We start from the raw sequence: 17760 nt of genomic DNA on the forward strand, positions 1-17760 counted from the left end.
CAATCTATCTAGATTGTACCTGCTTATAGCTGAACAATCTTATTTAAATCTGGTTATCTGAACAGGCTTCATTATACATGTTTCTTCATATTTTAACATTAAAGCTGTGAATTTCAATAATCTAAATTGAAGCTCCTTTTTTAAACTTTCACACTGTAGCTGCTTATTGGAGCAATGCTGTAGCTAAGATTGTAGCTATGGTCAAAGATATACTCTCACACCAGCACAAGTGGAAAATGTACCAAATTTCATGCAAAAAATTTTCTTATGTTATGGTGTTGTCAGGAAGCATGGTCAATACTAGTACATTGTAACAACCAGGTCATAAGATTAATCTTTCTGATACATCATGCCCGTACGAAATTTTAGTCACGTATTTTCAAAAAATATCCAGGCGTATTATAATCTTAAAATCCTGGTGGATTCTCCATTAAAATGAATACATAAAAGCAGGCGTATAAAGTGAAATACGGGCGTACAAGAGGCGTAATCCTACCGTATTTTTAGCCGAAATATGTAAATGAGTACGCCTGGAAATTCAAAATACGCCTGGAAATTTTAACAATAGAATTACACCTAGATATCAAGCATACCCGTAAAAAAAAAATACGCCCGTAAAATAAATACACCCGTAAAATGAATACGCCCGTATAAAAAATACGCCTGCCATAAATATTCATTTCAAATTAAATATTATCACAGCTATGGGGACTACAACCAACATAAATATAAAAGTACAAAGTACTTTAGTACATAGATTACTAGGATTCTAAGTGCATATAAACACATACAAAAAAGATCAGACATATTAAGCTTACAATCATACACAATTTTTATTTTATTAATACTTTTAAGTGTGCTTAAATGTGAATGAGAAATGATTAAAAATCAGAATCGAACATTTACCATTTCAAATCACAGTCACATCACATGTTAGATTTACATTAACTTTTCCTGTTTCACAGTATTTTAACCTACAAGATTGACATATTAGTTTAGTCAGAAGTTGCAACATTCCAATAATCACAGTGAAATCACTTTATTGAGAATCATGCCGATTAATCCTGCCATTCTCTGTACTCCTTATTTGGCACAAAAGGTGCAATTCACAAGCAGTTTTGTCATTCACATTTCTTATTATATTCTCCAATCACATTTTCATAGAAATATTCACAAAAAGATGTTTTTCATGTTTTATGTTCTCCTGGCATTGAAAATACACTTCATTCCTGATGCTACACTCAACAGCTGCAATTCATTGGCATGCATCTATGGAAAATGTTGCAATTCTGGTCATTTGACTCTCGCAAGATCTTTTCTTCACTTAAATTCAAGTATTTATGCACTATTTCATCATTCAATTGATCGCCCAACTGATTTATCCTATGGATTATGATCTGGAAAAAGAAAAACATAAGAACATACTCAATGTCATACTGACCCATTTCAATCATGAACGTCTGGCTCTGCAAATCAAGCAAATGCATCTGTCTTATTTTTTTAGGTAAAAAAAATCTAATGTTATGCAATGCATTTCAAAATAATCACCTCTTCTTCACCATCTGTGCTTCGTTGCCGCTTTCTCCAATCTCTTTGTTCCTGGCATGACCTTCCTGGTGGTTTAAAATTGGCGCAAATACTTGGATGTAAATATTGCTGTTGTTTATAACCCCCTTGTTACCTAAACGGTTTTATCATTTCCGAGAGATCTAATCAGTACATTATGTAAATTTGATGAAAAAGAATTCTGTATTGTTAAAGAATACAACAACAAAAATTCATTTATGTTTACACAAGATGTTTTCTCTATATGAATTATACTTTTATTTTAAAGATTAGGGTGGATAATAGAACTGCTCTAGAGAAACCGGATATAAATTGATAAGCCGTTCTTAGAAAGGTTTACAACATTACAGATAAGTCGTTCCTAAACATGCTCAACACATCTGTAAGTAATTAGCCTAATCCCAACTGGTTAGACTAGGGAAGAGAAAGTAGATGGTAATGTAATATTATCTGAATATACCATCTATATTTTGTTTTATTATAGAGACATTGATCATGCAATTACTGATTGAAAAATTATTTTTAGCATCAGCTATAGTGCTTTGTTAAAACTAAGGACTTAAATATTCATTTAATTAAATGCTATTTTATATTAAGCCACTAAAACATTAATGAAAGAATATACTAGAAAGAATATACTAAGTTTGTTAGAAATAAAATCATCTTAGTTAAGAGAAATAATATTAAACATTTTTTTTAATTTGGGAATCAGGCATGGCACAGTAATCTAAGATTAAATAGTATAATTTACTAAAATTAATTGCTTTAATAAATACAATGAACACAACAAAGGCAATATTGTAATGTAATTAATGTTTATATGTGGAGTAAATACTTTTTTGGGGGTTAATTTTAATACATGTATCACAAAAGCAACTCAATAGTTACATAAAGGAGAATGAAGTTGTCTAAGTAAAATTTTTATCTAGCTCTCTTAATAATAAGGACAAAGTCAGAAAATCCACCAGGATTTCCAAAAATACGCCATTTGAAATTTTCTAAGTTTTTATTTCCCTATGCGAAAGAGACTAAGAAAAAAATACGCCTGGATTAAGAATTTACGCCAGGAGAAAAGGAGACGTATTTCTGGCAAAAATACGTGTACGCCTGAAAATGAACCGTATTTTTAAGAATACGTCTCTTGTACGCCAGGATTTGCAAAAAGTCCAGGCGTAATACGCCTCTAAATTTCATACGGGTAGTGTAATTTCTTGAATGATACAAAATGAACAAAAACACAAAGAGAAATTTAACAAATTCATTTAAAATTGACATACAATGAACACAACTATAAAGAACTTTATTACACCTTACATTAGCTGTAAACACAAGTGTGCTCATTGAAAATCTTACAAATTTAGGGTTTTCTCTGAAAAAAAAAAAATACATCCATTGTTATGCAAGATATGTGAATTAAATCTGGTGAAGTGCAAGCTCCCAATTTATAAGGTGTGAGAAACTGTGTTGATATACTTTTTTTTAAATTTACACAAAAAAATGGCTATTATGGAACATAGACACACAAAAAAAATCTTGAATAAAAAAAAGGGCTATTTGTTGGTCTATAGTTAGTCAAGAATATCAATGTAAAAGCTTCAATCAATCACATCTGCATGGCTACTATTCAACTTCATCATCTGTGCAACTTCACAAATGAAAATGGGATGAACATTTACAAATTTTTGTACCATATTCATTAATTTGCCTCTTAGATTTATTAGCATGGGTTTACATATTATACAATGTTGCAATACAGACTTAAAGTCATGAAAAAATTGCTTCTAAGATTTAATACCAAGAATTTACATAATACAGCACTATGCAATAGACTTCAAAAGTCATGAAAAATCCCTTATAAGAAAAAAATATGGTCAAACAGGAAAGAAAAATCTGAAATCAATGCAGGGCTCAGAGGACAAACCCTTTCATTTGACCCAATGATTCAAAAACAAAAACATTTATCATGTTTATAGTTGACCTCTCCACCGGAACAACTTTATATGGCACAAGTACAGACTTCCCAACCTAAAATATTCTTTATCATGTTTATTGCACAAAGTGTTATACATTTGTTTTAAATGATGTCACGAGACTCATCAAATGCTGATTCTACAACAAAGGTCTGCCCCAATTAATCATGCAAACAAGAATCTTAAAGATTCCAGAGGAAGAGCATTTTTAAAATAAGCCAACATAAACCCTGGGGCATGAACCCAATGAAATAACAAACATTTAAAACAAAAACAAAAACAAAAAAAAAAAGAGAATTATTTATTGTCAAAAATAAAATAAATAGTGTGTCTGCTTATTGTTCAGGAACTAAGATTTTTTTTCAAAAAAGACTATCAAGCATTTTGATATGTAGCCTACCCTTTGGCATAAAACTGGACCCTGCACAAACTTCCCATTCATTTCAGTGGGCTTCATAGTTCATTGTAATCATACAACCATTTTGCCTGTCATGACTGTCAATGCTATAATGCATTTTTCAATATATAATCAATTTTGCCTCACCTTGGAGCCTGAACTCTGGCATGGGGATATGAAAAGTACATGTTACATGAAAGTTTAAATACATTGTATTTATTAATTCTAATCATGCAAACAGTTTGTTTGATATACTGTACGTGTACATAAATTGGCGTATTCAAAATTTAGCACAATCAAGGGGTATGGAGTTGTTGGCATAATCATAAATTAGTGTTACACTTGTCCGTGCCATGTATTGTATTAATAAATGATTTATCAGTGGTATTCATGAATTAGCGCATCATTGTCCGCACCAAAGCCGCTAAAATATGAAGCCCACTTTTTTAAGTACACATACAGTATGTCCAGCAAGGAGGAAGAATTTCTGCATTTTCAATTTAGAATCAATGTAGTCCCATCCTGGTGTCTGAACCCTGGACCCAGAGATCATCATGATGAATTTCATGATTTTGCCTCAAATAATTATCTAAGTACAGTCAAACCTCATTATCTTGAACTTGTTTGACCTGAGGAAACACTTTGAGATATCAAAGGATTCCATATATTGAGGTTAATTAAATTATTGATATGGAAAGGATGGTTTAGATTTTAAAATCACTTTGAAACATCAATGGTAATCAAGATATTGCTCCAGATATTGAGGTTTAACTGTAGTCTAACTGTTTCATGTCCAAGAATATAGAAAAGATTACATAATGCAATAACAATCTTTTTCTTTATTCCTGGACATAAATACATAATTATTTCATATCTAACTTAACTACATCATAGGATCTGAACCCAAGAGATGTCATAAATTTGGTTAAGGGAAAAATTGTGCATTAATAAATCATGCATTTGCCTACTTTTAATTAATTAATTAATTAAGTCCACCACCACAGCACATGATATGCCCTCAGATATTGTTTACTTATCTGTCAAACAGATGAGTGTGCATGGAAAAAAATCATGTCAACCTTGGAACCAAGATTTCAATTTATTCTCCATTAAACCGTACTTCTAACGTTTGATGTGCACATCATATGCTGTATTATTGATTAGAACAAATAGTACGTATAGTCATGACATAAATGCCCAATCTGCAGCCTTGTTAATTGTAAGAGAAAATGTGAAAGATGAACAGGGTCACTGCCTAATAAAACATCAAATGAAAATACTAACCATTCTGTTTAGATAAGACTGACAAAACTTTTGCATCCATCATCTTGATGATCGAGACTTGCACAAGTGAGTTAAGGCTAAGTATAGACATTTCTATGCAAATATGCATAAGAGCTGTACCTATCATACAGAAAACATTCAAACTTATTTTCTAATACAGACTAGGTACATTGTACCCAAGGCATGTGATAGCCAGTATACATTATGACGTCATTCTTCTCTACTAGAAAATGTTATAAAGAACATTAACAAAATAGCTTTGGTGCAAGGGCATAGTACCGTATTTAATTTTAAAGAAACAATGTATAATTAAAAGCAGAATATTCCATGATTGATGATATTGCTGCACAAATATTAACAGTTCAATTGTTTAGTTACTATTTGTAGAGTTTTGAGTTGAAACAGGGTAAAAATTTGCAGTCCGGTGCAAGTTTCCTCAAATTCTTATCTAATGAGAAAGCTAGTGCATAGGATTTGTGCAGCAATTTTATTAATCTTTAGAATATTCTTCTTAGCATTATACGTTATTTATGTAAAAATTGAATAGGAGATGCCCTTGCACATACACTGTTTTGTTAATGTGTCTAAAGATAACCTCGAGTAGTAAAGATCAGTGACATCATAATGTGCATTAGCTGGCTATATCATGTCGTGGATACTAAGTACATGTATGTATTAAAAAAATAATTTACACTTTCTCTGTATAATAGAAATACAGTAAAACTCATTTAGTATGAACACGGGAATAGCAAATTTACAGATATAGCGAATTTTTGCAATACCCAGAAAAATTCTTAACAAATTCCTTGTAAAATGTTATGGATACATGTATTATGAACTCGGATATAGCGAATTTACAGTTATAGCAAACTGATTTTGTGTCCCCTAGAAGTTACAAACAATGAATTTTACACCTTTTATAGCAAATTTTCAAAAATCGGAATTTTCAAAACATTGAACCGACATTATTTTCATAAGTATTTATATCTGAAATGCAATTTATCTGAAAACTTTTGAACTCCAAGGTAAATTTTGTATTTGATACTTCCCTAAATGCATTTGGTAGTCATACTTGAATGAAAAAAATCTAATTTGCAAATTAGCTATGTAACTATACTTTAAAGAATTCGTTATATGGATATAACGAATAAGTAATTACAAATATAGTGAAGTAAATTAGCAGGTCCTCAGACCTTTGTTAAAACCAAGTTTTATGCATATTTTTTACCCCATTTGCATAGAAACGCCTATACCTAGCAATAACTCACTTGCATGAGCAATTTGGTTGCTGGGATATAAAAAAGAAAACAGAAGGCTACTTTAAAACATTTCTATAGGAGCATCTCTGATCAAGCATGTGTTATCCATATCTCTTGGGTATTGGGCAGAGCAATTAAAGATTCGACCTATTAATTGCAGTTGATAGAATTTGTCAAATTTAAACAGTTCTTGATGGCCAGCCTTTTGTTTTCAAAATTAATTTCATATAAAGTTATATAAGAAAGTTTAATTTGATATTGTATGTATAATACATACAGTATCAAATTAAATTTTCTTATATAACTTTATATGAAATTAATTTTGAAAACAAAAGGCTGGCTATCATTTGCCCATTACCCAAGATATATGGATAACACCTGCTTGATCAGAGATGCTCCTATAGAAATGTTTTAAAGTAGCCTTCTTACATTAAACTCATTTATAATTACTCTTTAACTTGATAGATGCAATCTGTGTCTCTTTATCAAATGTCCAATCCAAATTGAAGAAACTCTATGCCTTAGATCATAATTACTCTCATGGAACAAATGGAATTGCTCTATCTGTATAAATGTTGTGTGATATGAACTAGTCAAGTATTAGCATACATGTAGTAAAATATTATTGGGTATTTCTGCCATTTTTGTAAGTAGCAAAAGAACTGTTTTATCAAATGTTGTATATATAGCTGTATATAACTAAAAAAATGTGTTTTATCTTTTGATGTAATTTTTTTTTTGAAAGGTTACTGCATTACTCATACATTTGTAGGGATTACCTCCCTTGAAACATATTATACGTATATCACCTTAATTAAAGGTGACAGTGAAGGCTACTGCTAGACATCTTCTACCCAAGATGCATTATCTGTCCAAGTTTGATGATTCTAGGCAAAATAATTTTCAAGTTAAAAGCAGGACAGGGTTTTGTCATATCTTTGTAATTAAACATCATAGTGACTTAACTTTAAACCCAGTGCACCTTCTATCAGACATGCATCAACAAAGTTAGATGATTTATACGCCTTCATTGTAAATGTATTTAAGTTAAGAGCCGGACATGAAAAAGTTTTAACAGATAGACAGATGGCAGATATGATCACCATACCATAATGTGTCCCATCATACAACATAATATAAGTGAGCATAAGTGAGAGAAATTTTGAGAAACACTACCGAAGCTCACATAACCATAATTGCATAAACCATTTCAAGATTGAAAAACTTTTTGAAATACTGATCAATACAGGTACTGAAAAGTAAAAGGCAAAAAAAAAGAAAAAGAATAAATGTTTCATTTACCACCAAATGACTTCATCAAAGTCTATTTCAAAATGGTAGAGCAACAATGTACTTTGACAAAGTTTCCACAACAATTGGAAACTTAAGTAGCTATGCTTTTATACACATTTCAAACTTATTCCTAACCAATATGTTAAAACAAGAATAAGTTTATATGATCAGGGCATTTCTATTTGTTGGTCAAAACTAGACAAGAGTAAAGAAAACTTCCCTTCTCTATTTTCTCCTTTGGCAGAAAATACTAAAAAGATTCAGTTGTCTTATTCATCTCTACTTAACTGTTATTCAGAGAGTAAATTTAGTTTTCTTTTGCCCCTGGTCTATTTTGACTGTCAAACAAAAAGTTGGCTGCCTTGATCATATTATCTTCCTTTTTCATTAACTCTGACAACTGATCCTTCTCCAGTTGATCATTGCATAGAACCATAAACTTGCTGTTTGCTTTCCGAGCCCGACCCCTCATCTGGACTAGAGCTGTGACAGTGGAAGGCAAGTTCATGGTTATCACTAGTTCACACTCTGGGATATCTATACCCTCCTCTGCTACAGATGTGGCTATAACAATCTGGTACTTATGTTTTTTAATGTCATGGAGGATTTTTCTTTGTTGTTGCACAGCCATCCCCTCCCCGTCCCCTGAACCCCCACCATGACCTACCAGGTGGGTAACTTTAAGGCCCTTTTCAATTATTTCCTTCTGTGCCTGCAAGATTCCACTGATTTTCTTTGCTGTGCTTCTCTCTTTGACAAGGACTAGAGTCATAGGGTGGTCTTGGGACCAGTCAATGTACTTTGGGTTCACACATAACAAGGTCTGAATCAGTGCAACAATTCTGGAGGAATGTTGACTAGCATCAATCAGTGGTCCATGGGAACTAGGCTGCTCCAACTCCTGAATGGTTTCAATCTCAGATATAAGATTGTCAGGGTTCAGACCTATATCTCTAGTAAAGTTAAAATTGAGATTTGGATCAAGAGCCATGAGTTCATCTAACTCCTCTACTGCTGTTTTAACACCAGCTTCAAACAAAGTATTGAGAGCGATACAAATATTCCTGGTATGGGTGATCAAGTTCCGGACCAGAATCCTACTTGCAGCAGAGGTGTCATTGGGTACTGCATTATTGAGAGTGACTTCCAAGCAATTCAGAATATCTCCATGTAAATTTTTGGCAACCATGCTTTTCTTCTCTGACGAAATATTGCCTTTTGTGGGTATCACCTCTAAATCACACTGCTCTAGTATGTTTGTTTCTGCTGATAACCTTAAGTAACACTGTAGAAGGTAGAGTTGTAATTCCTTCTGGAATTTCTGCTCTTTAATGCTCATTGGTTTGTAGTCCACTATCAGTTCTGCACTTGATTGGTATCTGAAAAAAAAAAAAAAAACATACTGCACATATCTTCATTCATTCATTCATTCATCTTTTATTTCCTCTATAAAGAGATACAGACTTGAGCTAATTAACACATTAATTTATGTACAATTCAAATAATATTTTCAAGTAAGTTATAAGCAGAAAGTAAAAGATTGTGTACAATGATGTTACATTTGTTCTACATGAGTTACATGTGCAAGAGCGCTGTACTGTGCACATGCACATACTAACAGTTTGGAGTTCAGAATCCTTAAGTCCCTTTCCTGAGATAAAGGTAAAAGAGTTTGAGGTTTGTGCCCCGGGACAAGCAGAAAAAGATCTGTCTCATAGAGACCACAGAGTTCTGCTACTAGGCCAATATCAAAGGAATTAACATTTTTGTTCCACCATTCATTGTGTCAAAGAAATAGTAATTATACAAGCTAGAGCATCTAAAGTAATTAATATAGTTGAAATGGATACCTTTGAATAAAGTCCCTTATGGTTTCAAAATACATGCAGGGGTAAAACATCAATGCATGAAATGCTATTTCTATCTCACATTATACTTATTTTGAATGAGATCTCTTAAATCATATACAAGTACTTGTAACAAGATCATTGAGAGACTAACAAATTAAACAAGAGGTCCATGGGCCACAAGGGTTATCTGAGAACCCTTGATCTGGTTTTTCTTTAGAAAAAACATTTTAAACTTTTTTCCCCAAATCCTTCAATACCAATATGACTAATTTGGCCTTGCTGTTATTGAGAAGATTTTTTTCCAGTATGCATTTATTATAAACAATTTGATCCCAGGTGTTTTAGCCCAAATATTCTTTAACCAACCTGTATATTTTATCCACCTCCTAACCCTTTATAGTCGTCTCTACAGACCAATAAACTTACTTGTTTTGAATTTATTGTCGGATGGCATATGTAACAAGTCAAGCATAATAAACAGTAGCCACCAATTCTTGACAAAATGTGAAAGTTAATCATGACAAATGTCAGAAAAAAACTGAAAAAAAATCTTATTTCTTTCTCTTCTTCCTTTATTTTATTGAATGATATATAATGTCTCTTTCCTTCACTTCATTCTATAATATATAATTGAATAATGTGCAAAAAAACCCCCACCTTTCCAGCTCAGCTTTATACTCCTTGGTGACGGCTATTTTGGCCCCACCCATACTTTCCATCAGTTCATTCAGTAAGCTGACAGTCATTGGAAATGTCTTCTTGCCAGCAGGGGAAGCTGTTAGTCCCAGGATTTTGGGCCTTTCAGCCACAGGCATGGTTAAATGGTTATTCTCCAGCTGCTTCTTAAAGGGATGACTCTTAACACAGTGGTGGGCCTCATCCAACACAACGATACATAGGTCCTCCCACCTCAGAACATTCTTCATAATCAGCTGTTCACAGTAAGCTGATGTAAAATAGAAGGAAAACAATAGTAAAATCTTACAGGACATTCCTCATAATCAGTTGTTCACAAAAGGCTGATACAAGAAAGAAAACATTCATAAAATCTTATCACAAACGTATTCACAAACACTATCAACATACATGTATGTTACTTCATTTTTCAATTTTTCATGATTTCTAGCATTTGTAAAACATAAGTAACTAAAGACAACAAAAATCACCTCGATAAATGTTATCAGTAAGTAAGGCAAAGCTCTCACCAATCTTTTTTCAAGTTAGTGTGCATCCTGATATCAATATCCATGCAAGTAGCGAAGTTTGGTTTAAGTAGGACTTATAGTTACTTGGGAATGGGCCTGTTCTAAATACTTTAATTTATTCACTCATCCAGAAAATGAAGGTCACTTCCTGGATCTGAATTAAGTCTGGTAATGTCCATCCCTAGTTGAATCATCCACGGAAGATTAGTCAAAACAGGCCATATAGTTATACAGTTAATCCAAAAATATTACCCTGGTCACATATCTGGAAAATGTGAGTCAGATCCAGCATTTGTATCAAGTTTGGTAGTTATTACAATCCATCCCTAAATGCATCATCCATGCAAGTTTGGTCCAGTAGGGCTTATCATAACATTGGAATGGACAAACTCCAAAACCTTTAACTGGGATGTTGATGTTAACACCAGGGGTATTGCAAAAGCTCAAACAAGAGGTTCAAGGGCCACAATGCTCTCTTGAGTCATTCATTAATAGAAGAGAGCCCATTGGCCACAATGCTCACCTTGAACAACCTTGAATCTACACTATTTGAGAGTGCTTCCATATCAATATGACTAATCAGAGCCCTGCTGTTCTTCAGCAGACTGGGGCATGATGGAAACAAGTTATTGTTAAAATAATCTAGTGTTATTAAATGTTATTACATGTATTTTGGGTTATCTGTCCTTGATTTTGGTTTTCTTTAGTAATAATTCAAGTTATTTCTACTTTATTGTTCATTATTCTTAACTTACTTGTATCTGAACAGCTTTATTCATGAATCTATCTTTTAAGATTTTGCTAGCACTAGTTGAAATTAAACAAATTATAACTTCAAGCTGAACAAAGCTTGTTAATAGGCATATGTCATATTAGTTTTCCTATCTCCTATATCAGCACTGGGATATATAAACCCTTTTTATTCATTATACCTGACTGCTTTTACTTGGTCCCTGCTGTGTGTAGTACATACATATAACAAAATGTTTTTTTTGTTCGCGTTTTATTTCACTGAAAGAGCATTTGTTTTTATTTCACTTTGTAATGCATTGACCAATGAAATGAACATTGAATATCTTTGGTAACTATTTTTCCGGACGGGGGACATGCCGAAGAGACATACAGAAATCAGTTTTGTCATGCCAAAGTCTATCACAAGAACAGTGAAAGAGACCTGTTCAGGTAAACTCTGTGAAGTGAAATACACTGAAGTGTGAACAAAGCTGATCGAGGCTTATATAGGGGCTGGAGGAGTACAGTTTAGGGAGACAAAGATAACTCTACCTTTTATGGATTGTGTTTAGCTTTAATAATCAGTCTTAACACCTCATTTCACAGCTTTGGCACAAAAATCTACAGCTCTGTTCAAACTAGAAGTCTCTGATGAGATTCTACTGGAACTTATAACAAAGGAAGAGAAAAGTAGCACTTGGACTTTAAACTATGCCACAGCAATAAGTAGAATAATGTTCCTTGCTCATGTTGGTTTAGTCTTAAAAACACAGAAATATGTATCATAGTATAGTCTACTTGTGTGCCAAGTTATATTGAGATCAGACCACAACTGAAGGAAGAGGCGTTTTTTTAAAGAATTTTACAGAAATTTCTATTTTTAGTAACCAATGCAACAATGATCATTGAAATCTTCAGAGTTGAAAAGTTGTAAGGAGGGAGGAATGTGGCGGTCAGACAGGTTCGATCGCTGGTGGCCAGATAGCTCAGTAGGTAGAGCACCTGACTGGAGTTTCAGGGGGCCTGGGTTTGAATTTACTTACCTGCAGTTACTACAATTAGGTCATGTTGCCAAATGGGGACACCATCTGTGGACTGCTGCCCACCACACAAAGCAGCTATTTTTAACTTCCGTTCTTCAAGTTGGGAGGGATTATCTGGGTCAAACCTGTATACAGTAAATCTCACATGAACAATGCATGCAGCTATATAAAGCCTAGTAAAGACTAAAGAAACCTGACATTTCATGAAAAAATCCGTCTGTATTTTTTCATTGTTTATGTGCCTTGTATGAAAGATTAATCAATTACAGTTGAACATCTTGAAAATCGAAATCTCTATTACCATGGATATGTCAGAGACGGATGTCCCAACCACTTTTTCTCTATAATTTTTAACCTCAATTTCTTGAATCATTAAATCTTTCAGATTTTTCTCAGTCCAATTGAGTTCAATATCTGTTTACATATACTGACCTTTAGAACATCTACTGCCTCCAATTTACAGAAGCTTCAGTTTACATAATAGATCAGTTAAGGGTCCTCCACACACCCCCAACTTATATCCTCATATTTCTGAGCATTACTTTTAACAAGCATATCAACCTTTAAAAACTGGCATAGAATTGAAATATAATTTATACTGATTTTTAAAAAAATTAATTTCATAAGTTTTAAGATTTTTTCCCCACGAAGTTTTGATAAGTAGCACAACAAATTTTGTGTTTTCCTGGAAATATTATTAAGCCAAGAAAACAACCACAAAAACTTGATTTTATCAGTGAACATATTTTTTAAAAAATTAATAAAAGTTATAAAAAATAAATATAACTCATTTACTCTAAAATACGTTGAGAAAAAATTATGGAAGACTCCTGATAGTATAGAAGAAACATTAATGAAATAAATTACAAGAAAAAATTGAATTAAAATCAAATTTATTGATTTAGAAAAATTATTTTCAAAATCTGTGGTATCAAAGTTCCGTTTTAGAGTTATCTTTCCTGTTACCCAGGACTCAAAAACTTTGGCAAGTCTCCGCATTCGTCATCATACATTGTACTCAGTAACTCGTTATTCACAACTGAACAGGACAGATATAAAATGCACACTTTATCAGTATTTATAAACACACAATAAGATAGGTATTATTGAAACGCACAAATCAGTGTGCAATAATATCAACTTTTCAAAACAGTCTGTTACAGACCTTGTTGACGATATCGCAATGGATTTATCAGTTTATTAGCCTGAAAGCATAAGTAAACTTAAACGTTTTCGAGTAGATATACCTGTTATTTACGAATCATTATGCTACAAAAACTCAAACGTCTGCTGTTTTTATTGAAAAAATCGACATTTTTTCTTCTTTCGGTTACGCCGTGATCATTCCATGTGTTCATTGTTTATGATCAGGGTGTCGCTCTCGGTTGACTACATACTCTTCCTTGACAAAACCTTTATATCTAAAGCGTTTATAAGACTCTCTTACAGGCGGTGCCAGTCAAATCGTCAGTGCACAAACTATATCAAACCGGAAGTAAAAGTATTTTTTCTCCATATACGTCACAAGTCACGGGGTGTGGAGGACCCTTAAGGAATTAAAGACTTACTGACTTGTTATATAGTTGGTCACCAATCTGCTTGATAGATTTACTGACCTGTTATATAGTCTGTCACCGTTCTGCTTGGTAGATTTTATGACCTGTTATAGTAATGGTCACTGTTCTGCTTGATAGATTTACTGACCTGTTATATAGTCAGTCACCAATCTGCTTGATAGATTTACTGACCTGTTATATAGTCAGTCACCGTTCTGCTTGATAGATTTACTGACCTGTTATATAGTCGGTCACCAATCTGCTTGATAGATTTACTGACCTGTCATATAGTCAGTTGTTGATCTGCTTGATAGATCTACTAACCTGTTATATAGACGGTCACCGATCTGCTTGATAAGGTAACGGGACTGCTGGATGACAAGCAGAACTTTGTCCACCAGAAACAAGGCTTGTCTTGTAGGATTCAGCTCCAACATTGCACTGATGGCCATACAGGCAATTAAAGTCTTCCCAGTCCCTATCAAGCACACATATAAAAAGCATAATCTATCGATGACTCTGCAAGAACTACAGTATTCATGCCAGTTATTTTTTATTTCTCTCTCAGGCTTTCACTTTCTTTACTTAATAATTTCATGCTAGTTATATCTAAAGCTATCAGATCAATTTTGCAAATAAAAAAAAAAAATTCTTTTTAAAGTTACAATTTGATAACAAAGTTTACCTGTAGGAAGAAAGACAACTCTGTCACCCTCCATTGCTCTCCCATATAGTTCCCTCTGGTATGACCTGGGAGTCCATGCCGTAAGGTTACAGTCAGTTTTCCCTTGGTTGAAAACTTCCTTCACAATGGGTCTATGGTCTCTTGGCACTGCAGGCAAGACTGCAACTTTTTGCATGTGCCCTCTGCCCTCCATGTGGTCCTTCAATGCTTTCTTTGAATTCATTGGACGTTGGCAGATATCACAGTAATACTTGTGAGTAGCTCTGTATGGGTTTACAATTTTGTTGTTGCCCTGACTTATTGGTGTGTTATTAGCTGGTACATTTGATGAATCATTCCCTTCCACTTCTTGCAACTTTTTATTGACATCCAAGCTAGTGCAGCGAAAAAATTTATCCTCCTCCTCCTGAATGTCTGACTCATCGGAGGAATCCGATGAACCATACAAGGGCACATTGGTCCCATCATTTCTTGTTCCCCCTCTTGACTTGGAGGTTGGTAAACGGTTCACCAATGCTGAGCCACTGGATTTTGAATTTTGAGTTTTTTGAGTGGTGTTACTTTGTATTCCACATTCTGCACTCATTCCAGAATTGACTCTTTCAACACTGTTCCCTGGAGAGCCTTCTGTGCTGGATGAATCTCTAGATCTGCTTAACTGATACCCTGTTTCATTTTTATTGACGTTTGAAACACCAGTACTTATGCCATTGTAATGAGATGAAATCTGATTTGAGTTTCCAAGGGATGATACATTGGCTAATAACTTGGATTCATTTTGAACAGCTTTGCAATCTGGTGATGGTCTGCTTTCAGGATATGGATATCCACCGGGAGGTCTTGATCCATCAGCATTGACAATCCGTTTCTGCCTCTGAAGATTTTCCAGGTCTTTATTGTTTTTCATAGCTGTGTCTCTGTTAGTTTTCATTCCTGTATTTATATTGCTTTTTTCAAGAGCTGGCATTTCCAAACTTGACTGAGAAGAAGAGGATGTGTTAATCTTTTCATTGATTGATTCTTTTTCCAACTCCTTTTCCACATATTTTTCTTTGAAGTTTTTCTCTTCATGAATTCCCTCAAGGTCTGCTGGAATCTCTGTATTTTCGAATTTTACTTCTTTAGGGAGTGTATCATCAATATTTTCTTCCTTCCAATTAGATGACTGCCCATTATCATTTAATATGGAATTAGGATTGAGAGAGGGTAATGTACCCAGTGTTAAGTCCTCTACCCCTAGTCCTTGTGCAAACCAGCCTGGCTGATTAGACAAAAATGACTGTGGTCCAGATGAACAAACTGAAGGTATCTCACCATTACCTTGATTCTGACTAGCAAAATGTACTCTCGGATTCACTGGTGAGAAACCAGTGTCTTGAACTTGAACCCTGGGGTTAATGGCATGCATTTTGAAATCTGGTGTTTTCATGACTTCTACATTAGTTCCCATTCTGGCTACTTTCTCCTCCTCTGCCTTATGCTTGGGACTATTTTTATGGATGTTAAGTTGCTCAGGGGAATTTAATGGAACTTTGCACACGTCACAAAACTCCCAATGTGTTCTGTCACTGGAAGGAGCTACAATTCCTGGTATAGTCTGATTCACAATAGGAAAATTGGGCTTCTGTAACTGACTAAGAGCCTCTCTCTGGCGATGTTTTGCACTACTGTAATGTTGAGTAGCACATTCTGGTCCAGAGAATGTTTTCAGACAAACCTCACAAGACAGGGGTAATGAGGTTGAAATACCAATGTTTCCTTTCATTTTAGCCTTTTCATGACATTTTCCAGACAAATGCTGCTCTGCATGGGCTTTGGAAGTTAGATCAATTTTACAAATGTGGCAATACCCTCTCCCTCCTGAAAAGTCATATTCACGATTCTGGCCACCAGTACCATTAGAATTTGGAGAATGCTGACCAAAATCTGCATTTACCTGGTTTATGCCCAAGTTTTGAGCAGCTTTTGCTTTGGCGTGAGGTTTCCCACTCAAATGTTGTTGTGCATGTTGTACTGAAGTTAGCTCAATTTTGCACACATGACAGTAGCCTTGATTTCCATCAAATGAATACTCTTTAGCTGGACCTCTGCTAGATAGCTGATCAGATTTGTTTTGTTGAGCAGGGCTGTTTTGATTGGCATTTGTTAAAGGAGTTCTCTCACTCTGATTATTGTTATCCCAAATTTGTTTTGCCTTCAGATGTTTCTGCCCACTAAGATGCTGATTTGCATGTTGACGTGATGTAAGGTCAATCTTGCATACATTACAGAAACCTCTGCAACCCTTCTCATCAAATACATATTCAGTCTGTCTTTGATATTTTATGGGGTCTGGTTGATCCCTGGGTTTTGGCTGAATGTTAACCAAATTTTCACTAGGGTACAGTGATGGTTCTAGTGAAGGTGAATCAAATTCAATATCAGATGTTGCAGAATTGGACCTGCTATAAATCTGTGTCGTAGTTCTCTGCAGGAGTGCTTCTTTCTTTTTATGATTTTCACTTGCAAAATGTTGTTCAGCACTCAACTCATTGTTGAATTTCTTTCCACAAGCATTACATGAAGAAACATAAGTCTGTGACTGCTGAGAGAACAGTTTTTGTTGAGTTTCCTTAGATATGTGAGCTTGGCTCCTAAAATGCTGCTGAGCTGGAATGACACCGGCAAAAGGCCCCTTCTTGCAAATATCACAGAATGTTGGATATTCAGCACATGCCATGATTTCAAAAGTTTTCTTAACGAAAACTGTACAACGAATTAAGCAGTTACATTAATGTGTCAATGTTCTCGAATTGACTTTTCCCACGAAAAATTAGGAATCCTAACCAACTTTCTCTTTCGATTCGACGAAACCTATCTTTTCCCTTTGAAGTTATTTTTAGAAACACGTTTCATAATTTTTTTTTGGCCTATATAGTCA

General features: G+C 34.2%; 1 protein-coding gene across 1 annotated transcript; it reads right to left on the reverse strand.

Moving 5' to 3' along the window:
* Positions 1 to 6816: 6816 nt before the first annotated feature.
* LOC133191148 (uncharacterized) lies at positions 6817 to 17563 on the reverse strand. Its single transcript, XM_061326855.1, has 5 exons — positions 14841 to 17563; positions 14480 to 14633; positions 12600 to 12724; positions 10277 to 10565; positions 6817 to 9148 (listed from the first exon to the last, which is right to left on the reverse strand). The coding sequence occupies exons 1-5, from the start codon at positions 17557 to 17559 to the stop codon at positions 8077 to 8079; spliced, it is 4359 nt and encodes a 1452-aa protein (XP_061182839.1). The 5' UTR covers positions 17560 to 17563; the 3' UTR covers positions 6817 to 8076.
* Positions 17564 to 17760: the final 197 nt, after the last annotated feature.

Source organism: Saccostrea echinata, unplaced genomic scaffold, assembly GCF_033153115.1.
Source record: "Saccostrea echinata isolate AGI-Se365-2 ecotype Australia unplaced genomic scaffold, CSIRO_AGI_Sech_v1 ptg000023l, whole genome shotgun sequence".
In the NCBI taxonomy this organism is placed as follows: Eukaryota; Metazoa; Mollusca; class Bivalvia; order Ostreida; family Ostreidae; genus Saccostrea; species Saccostrea echinata.

Bases quoted from the DNA above. Each gene is read 5' to 3' on its own strand.
- LOC133191148 (XM_061326855.1), bottom strand. From the start codon at position 17,559: ATGGCATGTGCTGAATATCCAACATTCTGTGATATTTGCAAGAAGGGG. The intron at 12,725-14,479 runs GTTAGTAGATCT...TACTGTATACAG, and splicing joins GGTGACCGTCTATATAACAG to GTTTGACCCAGATAATCCCT. The intron at 10,566-12,599 runs GTAAGTAAATTC...ATTTTACATCAG, and splicing joins CCTAATTGTAGTAACTGCAG to CTTACTGTGAACAGCTGATT.